This window comes from Poecilia reticulata, linkage group LG11 (assembly GCF_000633615.1).
Source record: "Poecilia reticulata strain Guanapo linkage group LG11, Guppy_female_1.0+MT, whole genome shotgun sequence".
NCBI classification, from domain to species: domain Eukaryota; kingdom Metazoa; phylum Chordata; class Actinopteri; order Cyprinodontiformes; family Poeciliidae; genus Poecilia; species Poecilia reticulata.
The window spans coordinates 14847336-14870838 of record NC_024341.1 but is presented as its reverse complement, the minus strand read 5'-3'; the positions used below and the strand labels follow the sequence as shown (position 1 = coordinate 14870838).

General features: G+C 39.6%; 2 protein-coding genes across 2 annotated transcripts in view; both read left to right on the top strand.

Moving 5' to 3' along the window:
- Positions 1 to 1335: 1335 nt before the first annotated feature.
- Positions 1336 to 16099, top strand: mylipa (myosin regulatory light chain interacting protein a). The gene is made up of 7 exons (XM_008422058.2): positions 1336 to 1583; positions 3370 to 3560; positions 10927 to 11112; positions 12327 to 12524; positions 12639 to 12803; positions 13302 to 13725; positions 14709 to 16099. Exons 1-7 carry the CDS (start codon positions 1497 to 1499, stop codon positions 14901 to 14903), a joined length of 1446 nt encoding a protein of 481 aa, XP_008420280.1. The 5' UTR covers positions 1336 to 1496; the 3' UTR covers positions 14904 to 16099.
- Positions 16100 to 21742: 5643 nt separating this feature from the next.
- Positions 21743 to 23503, top strand: part of gmpr (guanosine monophosphate reductase) — an 8577-nt gene continuing 6816 nt past the window's right edge. Inside the window, 1 exon segment of the mRNA XM_008422222.2 lies at positions 21743 to 22418. Coding sequence (XP_008420444.1) covers positions 22317 to 22418 — 102 coding nt within the window. The 5' untranslated portion in view covers positions 21743 to 22316.

Here is a 23503-nt window from a genome sequence, read left to right as displayed (position 1 = left end):
AATTTAAGTGACTATTAATGCAAAGCTGATAGAAATGTACTCCAAAAGAATTCTAGACGTAAATATAGTGAAAGGTTGGTCTAAACTTCAACTCCAGTCCCTAAGGGCACAACTTTTAGATGTGTCCCCTGGTTAAGTCAACCTGAATCAAATGGCTGAATTCTACAGAGACCTGTTAAAGACCTTAGACTCAGGTGTGTTGAAGAAGAGATATATTTAAAAGTTGCAGGAAATTGGCCCTCAAGGGCTGGAGTTGAATACCTTTGGTCTAAACAACATTGAAGTATGTTGTCCTACCATTTCACAATTCTGCTAAATGAAGGGGAAATGAGTTCTTTTGCAAGGCACTGTAGTTAAATGTTAAAACATCATCGGTACTTTTCCTTCAGTCTCCTCTTATTATATCCAATATTTATATCACTTCAGCTACACAAGGAATGCAGCTGTGGAAAGAGTGCCAACATATCGGTGAAGCATGCTGCCTCCACTCTAAATTGTCCTCTGGCAAACAAACGATAAGCTTGGCTGAATACCATGCCTTCCTTGGTTTTAAAGTACAAGGCTGCTCTTCTCTTCACTTTCCTTGCCAAGTTTGCCTCCATCACAATGCAGTGCTGCTGAATAATGGATGATAAAACAGTAGCTGTTGTGGATGCATTGGGGCAGAAGACATATTGAAATAAGGTCACAGAAATATTAGGTGCTCAAATTAGCAACACTTAAGCTTCATGGTTGGAGGCGCTGCTAACATGTTTAAATTCTCCTCATGACGGCACAAACCAACTCAGTGCTTGACAGATTTATTTTGTATTTAACCTTTATTTATAAATAAGATTAAGTAAAGCATATCAATTTCAGAATAAGATGTTATAAGACGAATGATTTAGAGAAAATAAAGGCGCTCTATAAGAAGGGGAAATAGTGGGTGGCTGAGGTAGAAGTTGCAGAGATTAAATATTCATAAAAGCCTTGAGTTGCAAAAAACAGGCGAAGTGGAAAGTTTCCCCACTAGTATTGCAGCTATTTCTGGGTCATAATCAAATAAATGATTTATAAAAATCTATGGAAAGCCATTAAACTTACCCTGAAGTGCACTGGCGTACGATGAAATGTCTAATTTATTAAGTTCAGGTGTGCAAAAATAAAAGCTCTCTGGTTGCATACAACCAACCCACCACAAGAGGACGCAGTGCCTCTCAAACAAGAGCTCAACTTGATCCTCCAGTTTGCGGATGTGACAACGCTTCCAATTGGTTAACAGAAGTTCAGTGAGTTACAATACAGCGTCTGTGATTGGATGCCCTTCAAGTAGGCGGGACTACGGGGCGCATTTCATTGATATTTCCTACAGCTGGTAGAGGAAGATTAGCCACACTGAGAGAACTGTGAGAGGAAAGTGATGTAGGCTTGATGTGGAGGGTTTCTAAAGAGGGTAAGAGAATAGTTTTGTTGGTTTAAAGCGTGGCACACCAAAGACTACAAAATACAAAGCCAAAATGCTCTGCCACGTTACTCGTCCGGACTCGGTGGTGATGGAAGTGGAAGTTGACGCGAAGGCGAACGGAGAAGACTGTCTTAATAAGGTTAGTAAAAATACCCATAAATGTTCAGATGTATGTGCGGAGACCATTTGTCTTTTCGTCTCTTTGACTGTTTCTGTCGGACAAATCGCCGAAACCGTTAATTGTATCGGCACGCTTTAAGTTCTCCACTGTTTTTTAAACTTTATTTTAATTATGTAATCAGCTATTTAAGAATTAAGCGTTCTTCTAAGAAGCATAGACTATGGCTTGCTTTCCGAATTTTCTGTATTTATTACAGCTACCATAACTGGATAATTACGCTGCTGCTGCAAAGACCAAGCGAAACTATTTTGTATTTTCTTTGTAAATGTTTACGCTGTAAATATTCGTTTCCGTGGGTATCTAAACATGTTAAAGCTTTAGCAAGACTCTTCCTGTATTGCCAGAAACAGATGGCTTAGGCAGAGGTTACTGTAGGTCATTGTGTTTCATTGCGAGCTGCGCTCGGCACTTGAGCTTCATTCAACCTGAGGCTTTGTTGGTGTAGTTACATGTCAGCAAAATGAGATCTCTACTGAAAATGGGGGAAATTAGTCGCGAACATTGATGTAAATCTATTGGTTTCCACCTTTTGTCTCTAGTTTTAAATGTAAATCTCAACATATGCTGAAGCTATTAGACACTCCGTATAACTTTTGATTTCTGCATTAACTAATAATCAAATGGTTTATGTTATTTGTGAAACTGAGTTCCCTTTTGCTGCTGCATGATTTCAGGAAAAGAAAAACGAAAAAAATCAAGTCATTTTCCCCTCATTTATCTTTTGAGTGTTCATCACTCTTGAGCTGTCACATTTTGTCAAGCTGCACAAGTCAAAGCCCTTCAGTTTCTGAAGATGGCCATCTAGACCCAGAATGCTTCATACGTCTGACAAATTGTGACATGGTTGTTTTTCTTTAACTTTAAACTGTTTTGAAATCAATGGCTATCTTCTAAAAGCTCTATCCTTTTTGAAGAACATATTTTTCAAGTCGGGACTTCGACCAAAACTTTTTTCTGTTAAAAGAAAAAGCTTTTGGCTAAATTTCAGGAGTACTTTAAATCTGCCAGGAAAACACGTATAATTTTGGGATTAACTATAAGATACAAGCAGCTTTTAAGCTCTTAACAAAAATAAGGAACACGTATAAACAATGAGTCTGAATTAAAAAAAAAATAACAAAAAAACTTTTTTCTCCCTGCTTCTGTTTGTAGAGAGAGCCATGCAGAATTTCATATTTAACATTTAGTGCTCTTTGGCTTACCTCTTTTGGCCACAAGTTTTGCAAAGTCTAGAAAAGCTGCACGGATTAAAATTCATTGCATCCAACATTGTAAAGTTGGTGAGGGTAAAAATCTGATAAATCACATATCTGGATCTTAATTAGATAATTTTGAGGCCCTCTGTGCTAAAGAAACTCCCATCATTGGAGCAGTAGCTTCGGTCTTACTGCTACTAAAATGAAATGCCGGACTTATTTTGTATGCAGGGCATATTCCCAATTTGCTGAGGGTAACAAATGGGTATTATCTCTGCCTCCAGGCTTTCTAGAGACGTTCGCCAGTAGTTATGTAATAACACGACCATCCCTGCTGCAGTTAAGGGTGGGATAGATTTGATGAGCCCCCATGAAAGGATTCAAGTTTGTGTTCCAGCTGTTGGAATCCCTTAGAAATAAACTCCCTGCTCCTTTCTCTTCTTACTGATTTAATATTTCCTTAATGTTTTGATTGTTTGATTCTCTTGGTATTTTCTAGTCTAAATTCCCCTTTTTTTTGAGACCCAGTTTCCTTTACCTCTCTGCAGGTTTGCAGAAAGTTGGGCATAATTGAAGTGGATTACTTTGGGCTGCAGTTTACCGGCAGCAAAGGAGAGAATTTGTGGCTGAATCTGAGGAACCGCATCTGCCAGCAGATGGATAACGTGACACCCTGTCGGCTGAGGCTGCGAGTCAAGTTTTTTGTGGAGCCCCATCTCATCCTACAGGAACAGACAAGGTACCGCTGATTATCTTTGCTGCGATATGAACATTCCTTACTGAAATGACCAAATCATCTTGGATTTGTCGCTTCAAAATTGAACTGAGATACACGAAAAGTTTTTACTTGGTGCAAGTTCCAAATAGTTTTAAACACAGCTGTACCTGATGAGACTAGCAATATTGGGAGAGCTGTGTGCTGAAAAACACAAACCAGATCACAATCTGATCACTTTGTTTCCAACGCATTGAAAGAAGCGCCCTTTAGTAACCTCTCCGTCAAGCCGGTTCGGGTTTACTATAGGTCATTCTGACGGAGCGTCAGCCTGGAAATGTGATCCAGCAGCTCTGGGGTTGTGTGTTGCTCTCTTCCTGTTCCCTGGGGACCCTGTGGGCTCACTGGCAGCCAGGACTCCCATTGAGCTTGGGAAAAAAAACTTTTTGTGGACGTTTTTTGTTTAAAAACAAAAGGTCTCTGTTTTACCTCCTTTTTTTAGACATATGTTTTTTTTTTTTTTAAAAAAGACCAGTGTTAGACTTTTTCTCACACAGGTTTTGTTTTTACAGGAACGTCAGTGTTGCTGCTGTGCCTCAATAATTGAGTTTGTTTTTAGTGTTTTTACTTTCATTAATTTTCTTACTGAACTAAAAGGACTGAAGATTAAAATGTCCCCTGACTAATTTCCTTGGCGAGATTAATTTGAACATGATTGTGATCTGAAAAGTAGCTAGCTATAACAAGTCTGCATTTTTCCTCATATCCCCCCGCCCAAGTTTCTTATTGTGCTCCTTGCATCGCTCCGTGTAGCTGTTAACATATTCACCCCTGTTGCAGCATTAGACTGTTGCATATTGCAAAACTTCAACTCTTATGAACCATGGGGACACTTGAGGAAACAAATCAGCAAAGTGTTCCTCTTTATGGTTAATTAAAAGCAAGCATTGTTTGGAGCGATTCCCTCGTAGCTGTTTGGCTTTCATACACGCCTTTTCCCTACTTCTCCTTCTTAAGGATATCTAGTTTCCTCTTTGTGGTCGTATTTGTATCTGTTTGACACCTGCTGACTACTACGTCTCATTCACTTCTCATTGTCTTTGTTTGCTCTGGCCCATATTTGGCAGTATTTGAAGAGGGAGGAAGGGAAAGCGAGGGGGAAGGAGAGGACACTTGGCTGCCTGTGCTCTGACCTCCACTAGATTAGAAGTGGTTATCTTGACCACTGGTGTTGGCTGACAGAATAGAGGGGGTGGTGGGATGGATAATTGGTTTGTTAAAACAAAGACATGATAGTGATGCCAGTCACATGAAGGCAGTGCTCTTAATTTAAATGCATTAATGACTGGCAATCCTCAGCTGTAATGTTTTGCAGGTCTGGTTCAATTTTTGCACGTTTATTAAGGTAATCGATTATAACTATAGATGCACATGCAAAAATTACACTTTTGTTTTTGGAAATTTGTGTATCCAGTGTTTTTTTTTTTTTTTTTTTTTTTTTAAAAAAAGCTCATTTGGTGTGATTCCTGTTAGAGCTACAGATGTCACCTTTCACCCAGTTCAGCTTTAGTGCTTCTCTGTGTGAGCTGGTCTGACGGCAGGATGAGTAGACATGATTCATCAGGAAGTAATACATCTGCTAGCCTGTAGGCCACTTGCAGCTTTGTGATCTTGTGGGGAAATATTGCCACTTCATGCTCATGACTGATCTGTTTTGTTCTGCCATATGTTCATGCACGGGATCATAAAAAGACATTGCTGCAGTTTTATTGATGGAGCCAGTTTCATGGTGGAATGGGTGGTCATTACTGTTACACCCTTCTAATATGCCCGCTTGCGTAACCCTCCCCATCACATAAAGCTGCTTATATAAGCAGCTGTGTGCTTTGCTGCCACGTAAAGCTCCACAGGTCACTTTAATGTGCAAGCAGTTGGCAGTTTTATTCTCTTAATTTAACATTTAGTTGAGCTGGCAAACATGATGATGTAATGTTCCTTGTATTGCCCTCTTTTATTGTTCTTCATATTTACAGGTTTTATTTTTCTGTATTGACAGTATAACCTGCCAGACTTTGCCTTTTTTTCCTCCCACTGTTGCCAGCATTGGGTCATATCCATCTGAGCTGGAAGCTTTCTGTGGCAGCTGTGACTCCCAAAATCCACTTCTTTTTTTTTTTTAGCTACTCTTTCTGTTCCATTCTTGAAGGCATTATTTATAAATCTGTATTTCATGATTGGCTTTGAGCACTTTTTACAAATGCAGTGCCTTTATCCTCACGGATTCCTTTTGTAAATTCATTTCAATCATGCGGCTGCTGTGTAATTACCATATTTGGCAGCAGGCATTAGAGGTTTTAACTACGAGAAAAAAAAATGGCGATATAAAAATCTGATCATATAACTTTATTTCCTTTTCTCTGGTTAAAGGATTCTGACCCAGAACTATCACTGACCACCTCTATTATTGGCATCATTAAACTTTTACTGTTGGCTGCTGAGCTTTGTTAATCATTTTTCCCTTCATTAGTGGTCACATTTAGCATTCTGATCATGCAATCACTAGACCCCTAAAAACCAAATTTTTTTTTTTTCTAGGCTTAATAGCGAGGGCAAAGTCATAACACAACCGTTGACTTCGCAACTTAAAATCATTTTTATCATGAAAGTATTTTAGAACCATCACAGGACAGTGCATCTTCTGTTATATAACCTCAAACAAGCTAAAACTTATTCAGATGACTTGAAGACAACAATCTATTCTTGTGAAAAAAAATTTTTTTCCCCTCTGCTGGGTTTTGGTCTTGTGACAGGTTATTAATCTGAGTAGAAATCTTTTTTTTTTTTTTTGTTTGTTTGTTTTTTTAGCATGTTTTGGCAAAATACACTCTAAGGAGAAAGAATAGCTCAGTTTGGATCAAGCAGGCACATGCCGTTATGAGGTTCTTGCACTTTAAGAAAAGGCCACAAACTTACTTTCATGCAACAAATGTAACATGATCACATTTTATTGGAAATGGATTAGAAACTATTTTGCAGCTGTAAAAATATTAACCATAAACTTTAGTTATTAGGAATGTTGAAGTTAAAATAATTTTAGTAACGGCTTGTAAAATTGCATGCATCTTTTGCAGTATTGGTGCTTTGAAAAAATGTTTACTAAGCTGATGGTTTCCTCAGGAAGGTAGTGTGCAACCTACTGTTTAAGTGACTTTTGTTAAACTGCATCACTCTATAGGTGGTTGGGAGGTACTGTTTTTTCCAATGGGGAATAATTCCAAATTAGTTGGTATAACCTACTCTATCCTTCTTTCAGACAGCTGATCAGAGTGCAGCAAAAGGTGGTGAAGCTGGAGTTTTGCATTAATCTTTGGTCCTAAAGCCAGAAAAATCTAGTGTCATGCCAAAAAGTCTCTGGCATTGTATTTAAATACTTTAATGGAAGTGAAGCATTTTCTAAATCAGTTGATGTTGTACAAACACGGTTTTATCAACTTATTTTAAAGTCTCAAAGTAATGTTTTCATTATGTTTGAAAATGCTTCTAAATTCATCAGATTTCTTCAGCACTTTGCTAACCTACATTAAGTTTGAATTATTCATTATTCTCCTGGATTGGGAGCTGACAGTGGTATTTATTCAACACCACAACTTGGAGTCCATGCTCGGCTGTAATTATCGTTTTACTAGACTGGGACCCAAAGCAGTTTAGCCCACAAACTGTCTCTTTGTTTAATTGCTACGTGGTTTTCAGCTCAGTTTGTCACAGTCCAAAAGCACATGTGTTAAACTCGGTGCCTGGAATTAATGTGGCGCTACTTTATGTTAAACTGTTCATTTACAAGTTTCTTCACAGTCCGCCCACAAGCTTTCCAGAAGATGTCGAGCCACGGTAACTATAGGTCATTGACTGAGAGTAACCTCGCTGCACATAGCTGCTGGCGGCAAGTTATTTGACTAGCTCACAAACCACATTGTTGGGAGTCCAACCAGTGAGGTTGGAGACTAATTCTGATTGGCTGAATGTAGAGCAGTCTCTAAAGCTGCGGTGTTCAGTTTCAGTTCGTGGGGATGTTTTGTTCCTCTGTGTTAAACTGACTTTTTCAGTATGACACTCGGTAGGCGCAGAGAACAAGATGACTTTTATAGACCAGAACAGAATTTTTAGGAACACTGAAGTAAAAATTATTTTAGTAAAAGCTTGTAAACTTTTGTGATTTTACTTTAAAAAAAAAAAAAGAAAACTTACTAAGATTATAGTAAGCTTTCTTTTTTTAGTGCCTGGAATTAATGTGGCGCTACTTGTACTGGTTTTGACATAAGCCAAAGTTTAGGTGTCTGAAACTCTCAAAGTATTAAAGTATCTAAACTTTTGCATAGCTTTTTGTAATTTTTAACAACCTCAAGTGTAATTCTGGCAAATGAATAATCATCTTAAAACTTTAACTATGTATTATCTCTATAAAGGATAGAAGGTTGTGCTGTAAACACTATAATACAGTTGAAGTAGGCCAGGAGACTTTGGTCTCCACAGACTTCCTGGTATTCAGTCTGTTGTGTTGCAGGCTGCATGGAGAATAAAGGCAATGTCTCTGTTAGAAGACACGTGTGCATGTTTTTGTCTGAACATTGCTTCTTTCTGGACTGAGCGACTAAGAGAAGGAACTTGGCTGCTGATAAACTCAAATTTGCATATATGTTCAGTGGATGAGTCACTTATAATTTACAGGTGTTTTTTTTAACCTGTGTGGATTGAGGTTGTGGATTTTTAAAACCTGTGTTTTCCAACCACATGGTTGGAAAACATTTTTACACACATGCATCCTCAAAACATAAAGGCCAGCATCACAGAAATGTGTTATCAGTCTTGTCTGGGCCACATGTTGAAATTGACCATCAGCATGTGTTGGAGTAGTAGACAGTGGACACTTCTTCAGTGCTCTTGTGTGTGACTGACCCCAACAGGTGCTGAGGCAGCCTGGTTCTGGCACAAGAAGCCCTGTAGTTGTCAGCTTAATGGAAGTCGATACGATTTAACTGGAGAAATTACGTAGCTATAACTCAACAGAACAACCACTCATGACATCCTAGTTCTTTTTTAAAAATTATTTTATCCTTTCCTTTGCAATAATTTTCATGCTTATAAATCATAAAATATTTACATTATGGTCTAATATGGATTTATGTTATCTATTCCAAGTGTATTTGGGATCAACACAATGTTTTCGTAACACTCATGGGGAGCTTTGATGGCGATAAGCCAGTGATTTCTTAAAGATGGCTCACTGTCTGGGTTAAGTTTCCTGCTTCCTTCATATCGTATCTTGTTTTGTTTTGGGGGGGGGTGGTTTTCATAGAAGCTAAACAGGAACAGCTATCAGTAATCTGCAGCGGGGCATGTCGGCTTGCTGTGCGACTTAAAGTTGATGTCTTCCAAACTGTTATTGGCAATAAAAACAAGACTTTCACAATGTTGTGAGCCATGGGCCTAACAGCCCATTTAAATGGGAACCTTTAATGATGCAGAAGTTAAACAGTAAGCATAGCTAATTGACTGCTTGTTTATCAGATAACAAACCTGTTCTCGCATAGTTTCCTGAAACGAAACCCTGTTGTTCCACGACCAGTAGTAACCTTGCCAATCCCTGTGTGAACTAGAGTAACCTGAACGGCTTGCCCTGTAGTTACCTTTCTTTACCAGCAACCTGTTGTAAACTCCCAGTCAGGTTGGCCCTATTGTTTGCATCAGGCAGGTATCTCATGAGCGGCGCTCCATCACATGATGCCTGCTGGGCTTGATACAATGGAGTCCAGTGTTTGTGTGTTGGAGGGAATGGGATGTTTAACACCATATCAAAGCCCTGTTTGTTATGCCTGAGGCTAGTCAGCCGTGGGGGCTCGGTTGTTACAGTCTGGCTCTAGCACGGTTTGGTGTGTGCCGACATCGTTTGTGTGCCTCTCTGCTACTGTTGATGCTGCTTGGAAGCGCTGCGTGTTTGAGGTGTGTCTTTGTCGCAACGTCAAACTGTTTAAAAACACGTTACATGTGTTTTGTCACGAGGTGTGGGCTCGCTATAATCTTGCAAGATGGTAAAGGAAATGATAAAAAGAATCGTTCCTGTGAGATTCCCATGTTCTGAATCAAAAATTCAATGTGGGAAGTGTTGGTTTTCTACTTCCTTTAAAAGTCTTCAGGCACAGCATGACCTTATTTGTACAAATGAAAATGTTACCAAGCACATCATGCTTCAAAGAGACGTGCAGCTTGAAGGTGGGGGGCATCTCTTTTAGCTGAAAAATAAAGCAGTTATTTTTTAGTAGACCGTCTACTGCAACAAGAAAATATTTAGCAATGTGGCACATGGGTTAAGTTTTTAACGTTGAAGCCTGGTTGAGACATTTATGATCCTCTTTAGGTCACTGTGACATAGTTTATCTGATTGATGGATGTGAGGCTACTTGAGGTCAGTTTTCCTCATGTTGTAAGAACTGACGCAGTCAGGGTGTTGCTCTTGTTCACGTAATGCCTCCTGCAGACCGACAGAGTACTTCACATCTTGTGGTTGAAAACAAAGGAAGGGCCCACTGTTTTCTCTACTCTACTAAGGGGGTTGTTTTTCCATCACCACTCCAGAACTTGCTGTTCTCAAGAGTACTCAGCCCAAACTGTACCAGCTGTTCTGACTGCCAGTGATCTCGAATTGTGAATAAAAAAAATGTATTTTTTTTAACACGTTGTTTATAGCAGAATGAGACTAAGCAGCATACATTGGTCAATGCATGGGTACATAATCAAAAAGTAAAGTAAAATTGCTTTAGTGTAATTTCTATATATTTTGATTTGTGGCTTGCAGCTAAAGATTCAGTTCATCATTGAGGTTCGCTGCTTACACAATCATACGGAAGATTTCTCTGTGCCAAACTGAATTAACACTGTAATTCATGAAAGTGGAACATGCCCAAATATTGGCAGCATGCACTGTAGACTTCTGTATTTCATTAGCTATAAGTTGCAATTATTAACATTAACAAAAATACATATGTGAAAGACTTCAGTGTAAAATAAGTCACCATGAGGGGAGGGTGGGTGTTCTTGCAGTATTTTAACAGTCTTGTTATTCCTTCACTCAAATGTCCAACTTGCCTTCCATAACGGTTCACCAGAGCGGCCGCATGATCCAAAAATGCCATTTTAAAGAAGTGAAACTAGGGAAAGTATTTTGTTTCCTGGTATGTCATCCTATAACCATGCTGTGGAGTATTTGTGGAAGTAGGTTGTGAAGTGAAACTGAACCATTAATTGTGTGTAGAGCTATAAATGTCAAAGTATGACACAAGAGTAGCACATGGATAACATGCAAGTTCATATTCTCCATGATTTTTGTCTTCCTCAGACATCTATTCTTCATGCACGTGAAGGAAGACCTCCACAACGGACACCTTCGCATGTGCTCCGAGCAGGCAGAGGAGCTAAGCGCTCTGCTGGCGCAAGCAGAGTTTGGGGACTACAACCAAAACACGGCCCAGTACTGGTATTCAGACCTGTGTGGAGAGGAGCCCGACACCGCCACCAACAACAGGTACAACACACTCAACGTTGTCTGACAAACTGAATGCAATCCAACTCTAAATTCATGAAGACCTGCTGAAATCTAGGTGGTAAAAGCAATATGCTATTACGACAATGTAACCAATAATATGAGCCGAGTTAAGGATCTTTACTTCTTTTTTGCAAATGATCACAACCATGAAAAGATATTTTGGAGAAATGCATCTGCCTCTTACTGCATCAATGCTTAGTCTGTAAAAGGTTGGATTCAAACGGTGAATGAATTGTGTAATTTCGCGATAGGAAAAGCAGATATCTCAAGATGATAATAATAATAAACACTCGGCTACATGGTCTCTATTAAAAAAAGCATTCAGAGCTTTGAACAAACACAGCAGCTGACAAGAGATCAGATGACGTTTATTTCCAGACTACCCCTGGCAAATCTTTCTACTGCACATTTTCTCCATTAAACTGGCGTGACTGTATTGTAATACTGTTTTTTTTGTTTTTTTTCTTAACTTGGTGAAAAGGGAATTCATGCTTTCTATCAGAAACGAACTGTTAAACAAGAGTCAAATGTACTTCCCTCAGCAGTTGTCCCTCCAACTACATCCATTGTGTTTTTGCAGACTACAGTATCTCTTTTGTATTTTCAGCTTTTAAAGGGTCTGAATCAACTGACACTGAACATTGCTTTGCTTTACTGCTCAATTTATGCCGACTTTTATCTGCAGACTTCATGGCATTCATCTTGAGCACAAGCCACCGAGCTAACAGAATAGTTGTTTTAAATACTGATATTCCACCAATTGGTCAAAGCTGCATCATTAATGTCCAACTCCAAAGAATTCACAGAATGAAAAACCCTTAACCACAGGCCTGCAGAAAATTCATCCATTAAATGTTCTGATTTTTATCAAAGCACCAATAAGTTGTAATTCCAGTAATATCTAACTTACTGTGCCTCTATAATGATGCGATGGACTTGAGCAAACACAAAATTTAGTCGAAAAATGCAGACTGTGAAGAACATTAAACCTTAGTAAGTTAATATTAGCTCAATAAGTTTAAATATTGACTGCAGTCAGTTGCTCTATAAAAACATTTGCGTGCTTTGAACGCTCATCGGACTCATACATTCATCAGGCTCGTCTTGTTTTACCTGTTTGTGTAGTTAAAGTGCAGCCAACTTTTTTTTTTTTTTTTTTTTTCTCACTGCTCTGCACCTTATTTACACTGCAGCATCATCTCCAGACACAAAGCTTTGGAGGGTTTAAGCCAGGCCTCAGTGGAGTACCAGGCCTTGCAGCTCATTTCTGCTCTGGAGCATTACGGCGTGGAGTGGCACTGGGCGCGTGACGCAAACGGTCAGCGGATGGCTATCGGAGTGGGGCCAGAAGGGATCGCCATCTGTAAGGAGGATTTCAGCTTAGTTAACAGGTATGTTCTGCCATTGGATTTACCTTCTTAATGTCCAACTTTTTTTTTTTTTTTAAATATAAATGTCACTTCTAACATTGCCTCCTTTAATAATTTCTTACATTCTTGTTTTAGAGTAAGCTACCCCATCATCCAGATCGCCACTCAGTCGGGGAAAAGTGTCTACTTGACCGTAACGAAGGACACGAATGACAGCGTGGTTCTTTTATTCAAACTGATCAGTAACCGGGCAGCGAGCGGTCTGTACCGAGCCATCACAGAGACGCATGCCTTCTACAGGTGAGAGGAGCTCAACCGTTAACTATCTAACCGCAGTCTGTGCTGTAAAGTCATAGTGATGAATTTACATTTGATAAATGTATTGCCCCCAAATCAGTTTTGCTAATGAAAGATGAGCCCTGACTTAACTGTGTCTGTGATAAGCCAAGAAAACATTCTGAGTAAAATAAATGTTGAATCCTGTTGCTCTGAGGGTTGATTGATGCAGTCTGTTGGTCATTCATCTGCAGAATTGAAGATTTATTTAAGGCCAGTAGATCTAAGCAATGGTGGTAAACACCTGAAACGTGCTCTGAGCACCGAGTGTCCATGTGTACACATTTACTGAATGTGTGAAGACTAATTGGAGCATTCTAAATGCATCAAGTGACAAATATAAATATTCCTTCTGAAAGTTTTTAATATTGATGGAATTTTTGGAATCCAAACTAGATTTGAGTTGTGATGGTCAAAAACTCTTTCCAGAAAACATTAATCAATGTCTTGTTTATTTTTCAGGTGTGATACAGTTACCAACGCCGTGATGATGCAGTACAGCAGAGACTTTAAGGGTCACTTGGCTTCCCTATTCCTCAACGAAAACATCAACGTGGGCAAGAAGTACGTCTTCGACATCAGACGGACCTCCAAGGAAGTGTACGACCACGCTCGCCGTGCTCTGTACAACGCCGGCGTTGCGGACTTGGTGTCTCGCTCCGAGAGCGGCGAGCGCTCCTCTCCCTCTCTCTCCCCAAGCCGGGATGGCCAGCGGGACAAGGGACTGGACTGCAGCAGTTGCGAGCAGAGCCGGGCACTGCAGGAGCGGCTGCAGAAACTCAAAGAAGCTCTGCTGTGCATGTTGTGCTGCGAGGAGGAGATTGACGCAGCGTTCTGCCCCTGCGGTCACATGGTGTGCTGCCAGAACTGCGCAAATCAGCTGCAGGTGAGACTGCTCTCCACGCTTGGAGAAACTGTTTTTAAACTTCACGTAGTCGTTTGTATGTTTACACTTGCATGCTTTTGATTTGAAAGCTATGCTTGTCTTGGCATAATTCAAGTCTTATTCCTTAAGTGATTTTACAATTTCCCTAAAAGAATCTAATTATGCTTCAGCTCCCTGGTGCTTTTAACAACATCCAGAGGCTTGCTTAAACTCTGACGACCTGATTGTCTCCTCTTTTAATCAGCTAAAAGTGCCCGTCTTTGTGAAGGCAGATTTTGCATGAGCGTGTGTGAGAGAGTTTGTCTTCTAAAGGGATTACAGCAGTCAGGCAAATCTCTTCACCATCAGCTGAGCTGGGAAACGTCACCCAGCTACTGAAGGGGTGAATGAGTTGGTCACAGGAAGAAGTTTTAATTTCAAAAAAATATTTCTATATTTACCTGTTCTAATATTTGGACCTGAGCAGTTTGTTTAGCCTTGCTGTAATACTTTAACCACTTATTCTGCCATTACAGCTAAAAATCATTTTGAAGTGTTCGTCAGCTTTGCATATGTAGATTCTGAAAATTTTGTCTGTTCTCTGCAAAGAGGCACGACCTCAGCCAGACTGGAGAGCATCACTACACTGCAATTTCAGTCTTGCTATAGATTCTCAACTAAATTAAATCTGAAATTTGACTGAGCCGTTTAGATACATGAATATTCTTTGATCTTAACCTGGTGTCGGCTGCAATCCTCAACACCATATTCTGCATATTTTAATGTTCCCTTGATTCTTTCTTCCTTTATGCCAAATATGAGTCCTGCCCAGAACAGCTACATTAAACAAGATTAAATTACATCCAGATTGACTTGACTGACTTCTGAAGTCTGACTGCATTAAAGTTTGTGATTGAAATGTGAAGGACACAAATGCTTCTGTAAGCCACTGTAACTGGATGACTGGGGCTTTTACTCAAAAGTTGCTCCATCTTCTCCCTCAGCTGTGTCCCGTGTGCCGGTCAGATGTGGAGCACGTGCAGCACGTCTACCTGCCCACCTGCACCAGCCTCCTCAGCCTGACGCTGAATGACAACCACCAGCACCGCAGCAGCATTCCCACTCCCATCCACAGAGACACAGACTCCCCTCACAGCTGCTCCACCACGGAGTACGAACACAAGCTCTACCATACGTAAAGACTGTATAAACCCACCAAAACTCCACTATGAACACTTTAAAACCCCACCAGTAGAGTTTCACAAAGAAGAAACATTTCTGATGATATGATACTCCACACCCTTGGATTACTCCTAGCTTTTTTCTTTTTTTTTTCTTCTTTTTTTCTGAATATTATTTGCTGTGTGTCACTCTGTGAAACACCATTTACACACCATAGATTTTTTTTTTATGACGTTTTGGTTTTATTAAGTTATGGGATCAGTTGACCTGATGCTGAGATATAATCCTTGAATATGTACATTTGGTTGCTTTCTAGTGCATTTCTTTGCTCATGGCTCCATAAGGCAATGATTGTTTAGAGGAGCTAACCATGGTGGAATTTATTTGTAAGTTATATTTTTACATTTGACATTTTAAAACTCTTGTTTTACTTCATGAATTGAATAGTAGGGTTCAGGAGAGCATATTTCAGTTTGTCTTTATTTCTCATGTCCTGTTTTATTTTCCATGCCAATGACAGGCGCATTTAGAGACTAAGCAGTCCTGGTGCCAAATATAGCTCTGGATACTAATTGGATAAAATAGGCAGTAAGACTTGTCCTCGTACGCTTGTCCTTGCTCGCCAACACTCCCATTTAACTCCAAAACCGGTCTTAATTATGGAGTAAAACGTTAAAGCTGGTTCTTACAGAATCTAAAGTTGGCGCAAAGCAGGAACTGCTTCCTCTAACTGGCCTCTGCTATAAATTTCTGCTCTGGGTTTTATTTGTTCTCTTGGACATTTTTAAAGGGTACTAGGAGATGTATGTGCAATACTTGCTTGCTTTTTGCCAAGCTTTTCATTCTGTTTTTTTTTCTTTCTGTTTTTATTTAAATTCAAAGACTATTTAAAACAAAAAGGCTTTGCCACTTTACTAAAGTTTTGATATCGGGGAGGTTTGTCCCTAATGTAGCAGCAACCTTTTAATACAAATCTTCCTCAGACATGTATTTCTTTATAAAGGAAAACTCGGTTCCTTTTAATGCTGACAAGGTTAAGCTCAGTTATTTGCAGGGGAAGGACTTTTAATTTTTTTTTTTTCCTCGCGTTTAGAGATTTGTTTCTGTTTTCTGAAGCAAATACCATGGTTTTGTGAATTAACTCTTAATGTGAAAGGCTTTTTACATTATGTTGCTTTTAACTGAAAGTATTAATAAAATTCTTTTTAAAAAAAACATTTGTATCAAAGTTGGTCATTTTATGGAGGGGAGGATCTGAAGATCTTTTTTTTTTTTTTTTTTTTGTGGAAGGATCTGTGTTAATCTCTAAAAATGCTTTTGTAACTGAACTTGGTATAACTAAATATTAAGACTTGTACATGTCACTTCCCTCATTTTTTTTATATTTACAGAATAATATGCAAATATTGACTTGAATGCTTCTTTAAGAACATCAATCTCCACCCATATTCCTCTTAATGGGCCACCATTATACGCTTGCCTAAAAGTTCTATTGCTCATTTTAATATACCAAACTCTCCTTGGTCTGTCCACACCCTATGGCAACTGTTTGACACCTTTCAGCAACCTCGTTGGGTTTAGCACGATTCATAATTTCCATTACGAATCATTTTAACCATCTTTTTTTGGCTACCAACATCTTAGCAATTGCAGTTCCCCATGTTCAGCCATATTTGGTATTCTTTAAATTATCACACAAAAAAACGCTAAGCTGGATATCTTTTTTTTTTTTTTTTTCTTCCCCCCATTCTTTATCAGCACCACATGTGCATTGCACAACATATGGCCATTTGTCACTTTAGGCTGCTGAAGCTGAAGAAATCTGATCATGGGTCCAGAAAGAGCTCTGTGTTAATTAGGATTGACAGCTTTAAGCAGACTGATGTGAATCGGTGGAAGAGTCAAGTGTTGATTTGTCTTTTTCTCAGTTTGCACCCTCTCTGTCCGTGACCTTCTGTGTAGGTGTACCTCTTTTAATTCCCCTCTTACTCTTTTCAGAGATCATTGGTATTAAGCAAAATCCATGGGCACTAATGATAGCTGCCAGGGTTAGATTTATTAGAGCTGTGTGATTTCTAATTAGTCATGCAGAATTAGAACTGCCACATCTTATCAGGTTATATGAAAACACAACGTGTAGATGTTTTGTAAAGGCCTCAGAGGTTTGCTAGAAATCATTAATAAACAAGCAGCATCATGGAGACCAAAGGACACAAAGCTGGGGATAAAGCTGTGAAGTTTAAATCAAAAAGTCCTGACCTAAATCTAACAAAATGTTGGACAAAACTTGGAAAATTGATCACTGGTTTTCTCCATTGAATCTCACTGAAATTGTGTGATTTGCAAAGTAAAATCTGCAATGTCTTATGCGTTTATATTAAACACGTGTCGTTCTCCTTCCAGTTTAAAATGATGCAATATTTTTGTTGCTCTGTCATATACAATCTCAGCAAAATACATTAAAATTGAAACATGTCGGGGGTGCAGCTGTAAAGACATGGAGGCCCTAGTGCTCGATGTCGCTGTTAGAGATTTGAGTCCCAGCCTGATGACCTTTAACCCATCTCTTTCCCCTCTCTCATGACCCACCTTCCTGTCTAACCACTCTCAAATAAAGGCCACTAGAGCTAAATAGAAATTGTAAAATGTAGTTTCCAATAAGTTCAAGGACGTGAAAACCTGTGAAGGGGCACTGTGTGGACACCTTTACAAAAATGTAAGTTTTCCGGGCTTTTAAAAAAATAAATGCCTTAAGTCTCAAACGATTTTTGCTTTGATTGAAATAGCTTTTGCTCTAGACAGAAAACTTTGAAAACCTGAATTGTCTTAATGTGCAGCTTCTCAACAGCAAAACTTGACCCTACATCAGTGGACAGGACCGAACTATGATTTATTGCTCCACTCTGACCCACCCCACTGACACGTAGCTTCTAAACTAATTTGAGTAATAGGAGGGAAGACCTCAGGGAAAACCTCTTAGAGGAAAACACATAAAAATGATGGTGGAGCAGAAATGAGAGATGGACTGCGACCTCCACAATCAGTTTTAAGGCGATGAAAATTCCTATAACAATGAGAATTTCCAACAAGTGACATGAAGCTCACAAAATGAAATAAGAGTGCCTCTTTGATTTATAGAAGCTTTTGCTGTTAAATAATTTGCGTTTGCGTCCAGAAGGAAACGTTCTGGCCAAAATCAGCTTGTCAGAATCCAGTCACCGAAAGTGAAAGCAATTTTTGTGGTTGTGCACAATCTTTAATTATAAAAAACATCCCAGGAAACATCGCATTTTGTAAGTTCTACCATTTTGACAGGATATTTAAAAAGGCAAAGCTGCAAGACTTGAACATTTTTACTTTGTTGTTTTACGTGAAATAAAAAAAATTTGAATTGACAGAAAGGTTCTGTGAGAGTCACTGTGAAGAAAAGTGATTTCAGTTTTAGACTATATGTGGAGCTCACTATAACTCTGAAGTATGTTTGAAGCACAAAGGGGGAAAAAAAAACAATATAAAAATATTCTTAAATCATTGACAGTCGATTTTACCTCAGAATGTATTTTACACCGTGTTAAACTTTAATCTAGGCCTCTTAACCTCACAAAATTACCTTCCGAATGAATTACCCGGATCGTAAACCTGACGGATAAGGAACATTCCTCGCCCTCTTCATTTGAGCCACTTCAAGAGAAAGCAAATAAAAATTTTAAGTCTTTATCATTTTAAGTCATGCCAAGAAAAAGAACATCAAAGATACTCGCCCTCCCACTGCCATGTGGTTTTCCCATCTGCTGGTCCCAGTGACACAGACCAGGGACACACGCCTTCTCCAAATGTCTCAGAGATAAATTTCCTGTGTGCAATAGGCCCCACTTCCAAACAGCATTGTCAGCTGGTAGCTGAACATGGGATGAAACGAGGTGAGACGGCTTCACTCTGGCTCTGGGAGTGTTGATGAGTGTAATCATCTGCCTTCTCTGGAGTTATGGACAGCTGTAGGAACACAGAGACGTTTTCATGTCTGGAAGTAACGTCATGCGGATATGCAATTGAGATATGCTGCAAAAACACACATTACATTTTTCCTCACTGTCTGACATGAACTAACATCTTGTTTGCTTAATGTCTGAATAATATAATCAAGGGATTTTCTTTTTAAATCAGAAGATTGGATGCATTTGTAAAGTGCATCTTTAGACATTTTTGGAAAACTCATATGATAGTTGTACACTTCTGATAGGTGAGGACAAAACAGCAGATAAAAATAAACCAAGATATCGAGATATCTGCTTCATCACTGGTTGAAATGTTCAGATATTTGAAGGTGCCAGAGTTATCAGACGAACAATTATAAGCAACTATACAAAACACGGGCATGTCTGTCCTGAAGGAGGCAGGGTCTTATAGTTCAGGATATGAGGATGTCACGAGTGCGAAATGTGCAAATCACCCCCTGAAAAAAAAAAAATGTCCAAAATGCTGATGAAGCTGGTTGGAGACCATTCATATCCGCAGTGATAAACGTCCTGGACTCACATGGGTGAAAGGCTGCTTAGTCAGGAAGAAGCCATTCAAAACCAATAACAACAAAAAAATAGTTGTTTGTTTTATTCTCTGTTTTTATCTGACTTTTAACCATTATTTTAAAAAAAAGTTATAATCTTATTTAACCTAAAACAGGAAAATGTTAGTCTGAGTTGATATCAAACAGCAAGGAAATAAAATAAAAGTTGCACGTCTGTTTTACCATGTAAACTTAAGGTTTCAACTGCATAATATTTAATAAACATTTACATATCAAGACCTCGTGGTTTTGAGAAGATTATCTGTGGTTAAGTAAATTAAACAACAGGGGCCAAAAGGATATGAAAAATATTTGCTAACAGTTTCGAAGTAAGAATTTTTTTTTTGTGTGTGGTCCCTGCCCAGCTCTCTCTCAGGCAGCGTGGCCTAGATAAGTCTGTCACATGATGTTAAGTGAGGTGTTTTTTCCACATCCACAGACTGATTGCGTGGCAGTTTTTGTCCATTAAATAAGAACCTGCATTAGTTAAACATTAGTGAAAACACTAACAGTTGACCCATTTCATGCACGCAATAAAACATGCATGCACGCAGCCTGTGGAGACGTCTCCTCGCTCCACTGTCACCCATTTCCTCCGTCACCGAAGCACCTGAGACTCCAACACCAACCTGGCACAGAATACGTGCAGAACGGAGCCGCCGTGCTCTTATCCTATCGGCTTTGTTGGCAGCCAAGGTTCTAAAGGGTCAGCATCTTATCAGAGCAGCATGGAGTGGCATGCATGAGTCTGAGGAGCAGTGGTTTGTTAACGCTGGAACAGCCTTATCTCGCATCTGTAGGCTATTCAAATCCTATCAGTTCCACAGAGATAAGGCTTGATTAGATGTCTGAGTGTCCGAATGTCCAGAATTTTATGCAGCAACCAAAGAGACAATTAGCTTCTAAATTAGGGTGTAGGTCAAAAATGATTTATAGCAGTATGAAACATCATAGTTAATTAAAATGTGACAGCTAACTGTCATTTTACTTATCATATCAGTTCCTGTTTAAAATATAAGATTTATGCTAAAAGATTCAGATTCATATTTTTCTAATTTCCAAATTGCAACAAAAGGTGTGAGGAGAAGTTAACTCGCTTGCTTCGTTCACAAAGTGAATACTAACAAGTCCAAGAAACAATATTACTGTAAAGTTAACTCCAACTTTATTTGAGAGACTGCGTCTTATAATTCATCCCTACTTCTTAACTTTCGTCTGCTTTAGAACCACAGTTCATCTGTGTGTTTAATTAGTTCTGTAACACCAGTGACAGCTTTGAGCAGTTCTCCTGCCACACTACACACATTTAACAAAGAAACATCTTGTTGCCAGGAAACACTTCAGCAAAGGCTGTGACCCCAGTGCCGGTTCTGATCTTCGTCAAGCTGCTGTTTCCTGTAACTTTGCTGACATCTAGCGGTTGGACATTGAACATTCGCTGGACTTTTAAAAAACATACAGGATAAAAAAAAAAGATAAAAAACGCTTTTGTAACGTTAAAAATGTCTTCTAATAATATATATTAAACTTTACAATTGTTTTCCTACATTTACAAGGTAACTATCCAAATAACAAGTCTTAGATCAGCATTGTATTGTAAACAAATGGACTGAAATGATAACCTTCCAGGCCAGTTTCTGCTCATCAAGCAGTTTTCAAGTTGAAGTATTAAAGGGTAATTGAGTTAGAGATATATCTTTTTTTTTTTGCTCTACCCATTCAGTAATAGTAAAGAAACACTCACACAACATGTCCAAGAGACTGTGGTCATGTCATCACAAACTTATATGTGGTTGTGTGTCGTAGCATGTAATTCTAATTACATTGTAGTTCTTTGTGCAACCTGAACAACAGGAAGCATTTTGGTGTTACATAAAAGTTTGCAGAGAGACACGAGGTCATTTAGAAATCTAAACAATAGAAAGTAGTTCAGGTAAGTCTGTCGTGATAGATTTGAACCAGAGAATAAAACCCGACTTTCCAATCTATCAATCAATATGATCAACTGTCACAAAAGCACCATCTATATCAAGCAACAATAACGAAGAGATTTATGATTTTTTTTTTTACTGAAAAGAAAGAAGCCATTTCAAATGAATATACTTTATGTTATTAGGTTCTATGAAGTGGGCCTTCCAACATTAGGACAATGCGTCCTATATAGCGACTACATGAGGACATCGTACGCAACAAAGCACTCTTTCTTCTGATTGGCCAGCTTCACTGGCAACTGTCCAATCAGTTTGAAATGTAAAGACTGTCCCTACGAATCAGGAGACGCATAGAGATTTTTTTTTCTTCTTATACGTAATAAAATGTTCATCAACTGCTTGAAATGAAATAATTCACAAGCTGGATTTACATGTGCAAGATATGTACAATATTTATAGTCTTTCCGTCAGTGTTCATCTCCGTCCCGCTCTGTCTTTGACATCTAGCAGTGGAAGCAGCAATGCCCCCAGCTGGACAGCAGGTGTGCTCTTAGCACTGCAGCATAAAAGCCACTGCAGTGTTACTCTCTCTATGTGTGCCAGAGAGAGTTTGAGTGTGTGTGGGCCAGCTTCGGTGGATGGGACAGCCGGGGCTCAGAAACCGCTGCTCCTGCCACTCTGCCGGAGGAGAGGGTGGGGGCTGGGGGACACAGGCGACGCTGGAGGAGAGGATGGAAACACAGGGAGAGGGAGGGAGAGAGCCCCGGCCCAAATAAAGCCATGGGGGCTAGAGCTGGGCTGGGTTCCCCTCTGCTTTAAATACGCTGGCCGCCTGCAGGTTCGGGTTTGGTGGCTGGGGCTCGGCACCGGCGACCACCGCAGCTGCTGCAGCCTTCCTCAGGAGACTCTCATCATCAGTGCTGTGGGCGTCCAGGATGCCTCGGGTGGACGCGGACCTCAAGCTGGACTTCAAGGATGTCCTGTTCAGACCCAAGAGGAGCAGCCTGAAGAGCCGCTCGGAGGTTGGTGCTGTTAGTTAACCGGCGCTCAGATGATGCACAGCAGCTTTCTCAGGAGATCGGTGTTGAAGGCCTCTGTGCTGGATGACACAACAGAATCCGGTACATTTGTTCACACGTGGCAGGCAGTGGAAATTTAGAGCTCTTTAATTATTTCAAAAATAAAACAACTATTGCTCTTCTATTCTTCTGATTTTGTTTATACTTATTTTAAGCTGTAAAGTTTGCTTTCCTCCAGCAGTGTGGTCATGTAATAGGGAGGTGACCTTCGTAAAGGTGACAGCCAACAAGGTTAGTCTTTTAAAGGGGCGAAGCAAACAACGGAACGGGAAGCAGAAAGCGGCAGGAGGTGGGAGCTGGTATCTGAGAGGTGGACCGCAACATGAGGCACAGCACGCTTCTCAGAAACGCCCGTGACAACTTTCTGAAGTCGTTTTAATGTTTTTTCCCCCTCTTATCTATGTGTGTGTGTGTGTGTGTGTGTGTGTGTGTGTGTGTGTGTGTTACAGATGAAACCAGAGCACATTCCATATGACAAATAGATATGAGTGTGCCGTAGCATAAACACGGAGGACAGGTTGAAGGAAAACATGAACTTCTGGCCTCTAAAGTGAGGGAATTTGGTGTTTGTGACTTTGTAGAGCTTGAACTGATTCGCCCATTCTGCACTTGTAATCACACACATTTTTTTTTTCCCGCCATTCTAATGTCACACGAGGGATTGACGTGTTAGGTGTTACTCTCTCCACCATCGCCAAAACAAATTTATGTGCGAAACATTGTCGTGTATAGCAGCAAACGAGGCACTTCGTTCAGAGGGAATGCTGTTCCGTCTCTCAACCAGGAACATCTGGAAAAGGATACATCAAATGGCACCACAGATGCCCATTCAGCTTAAAATGAAACGGCTAAATCAAATCGACAGCTTTTAAAAGAAAAATAATCAAATCATTATTTGCTTGAATGTGATAAAATCCAAAGAGAGCCTTTCAATTGATGCAATAATAAAAGTACCTAACTCTCAATGTCCTTTGTGTCCTTAGTGGCAATGACCTCACCTAGTCTCCATTACATGACATCAACCTGGAGCTATTTTTTTTTTT

Bases quoted from the DNA above. Each gene is read 5' to 3' on its own strand.
- mylipa (XM_008422058.2), top strand. From the start codon at position 1,497: ATGCTCTGCCACGTTACTCGTCCGGACTCGGTGGTGATGGAAGTGGAA. The intron at 3,561-10,926 runs GTACCGCTGATT...TGTCTTCCTCAG, and splicing joins ATCCTACAGGAACAGACAAG to ACATCTATTCTTCATGCACG. The intron at 11,113-12,326 runs GTACAACACACT...TTTACACTGCAG, and splicing joins GACACCGCCACCAACAACAG to CATCATCTCCAGACACAAAG.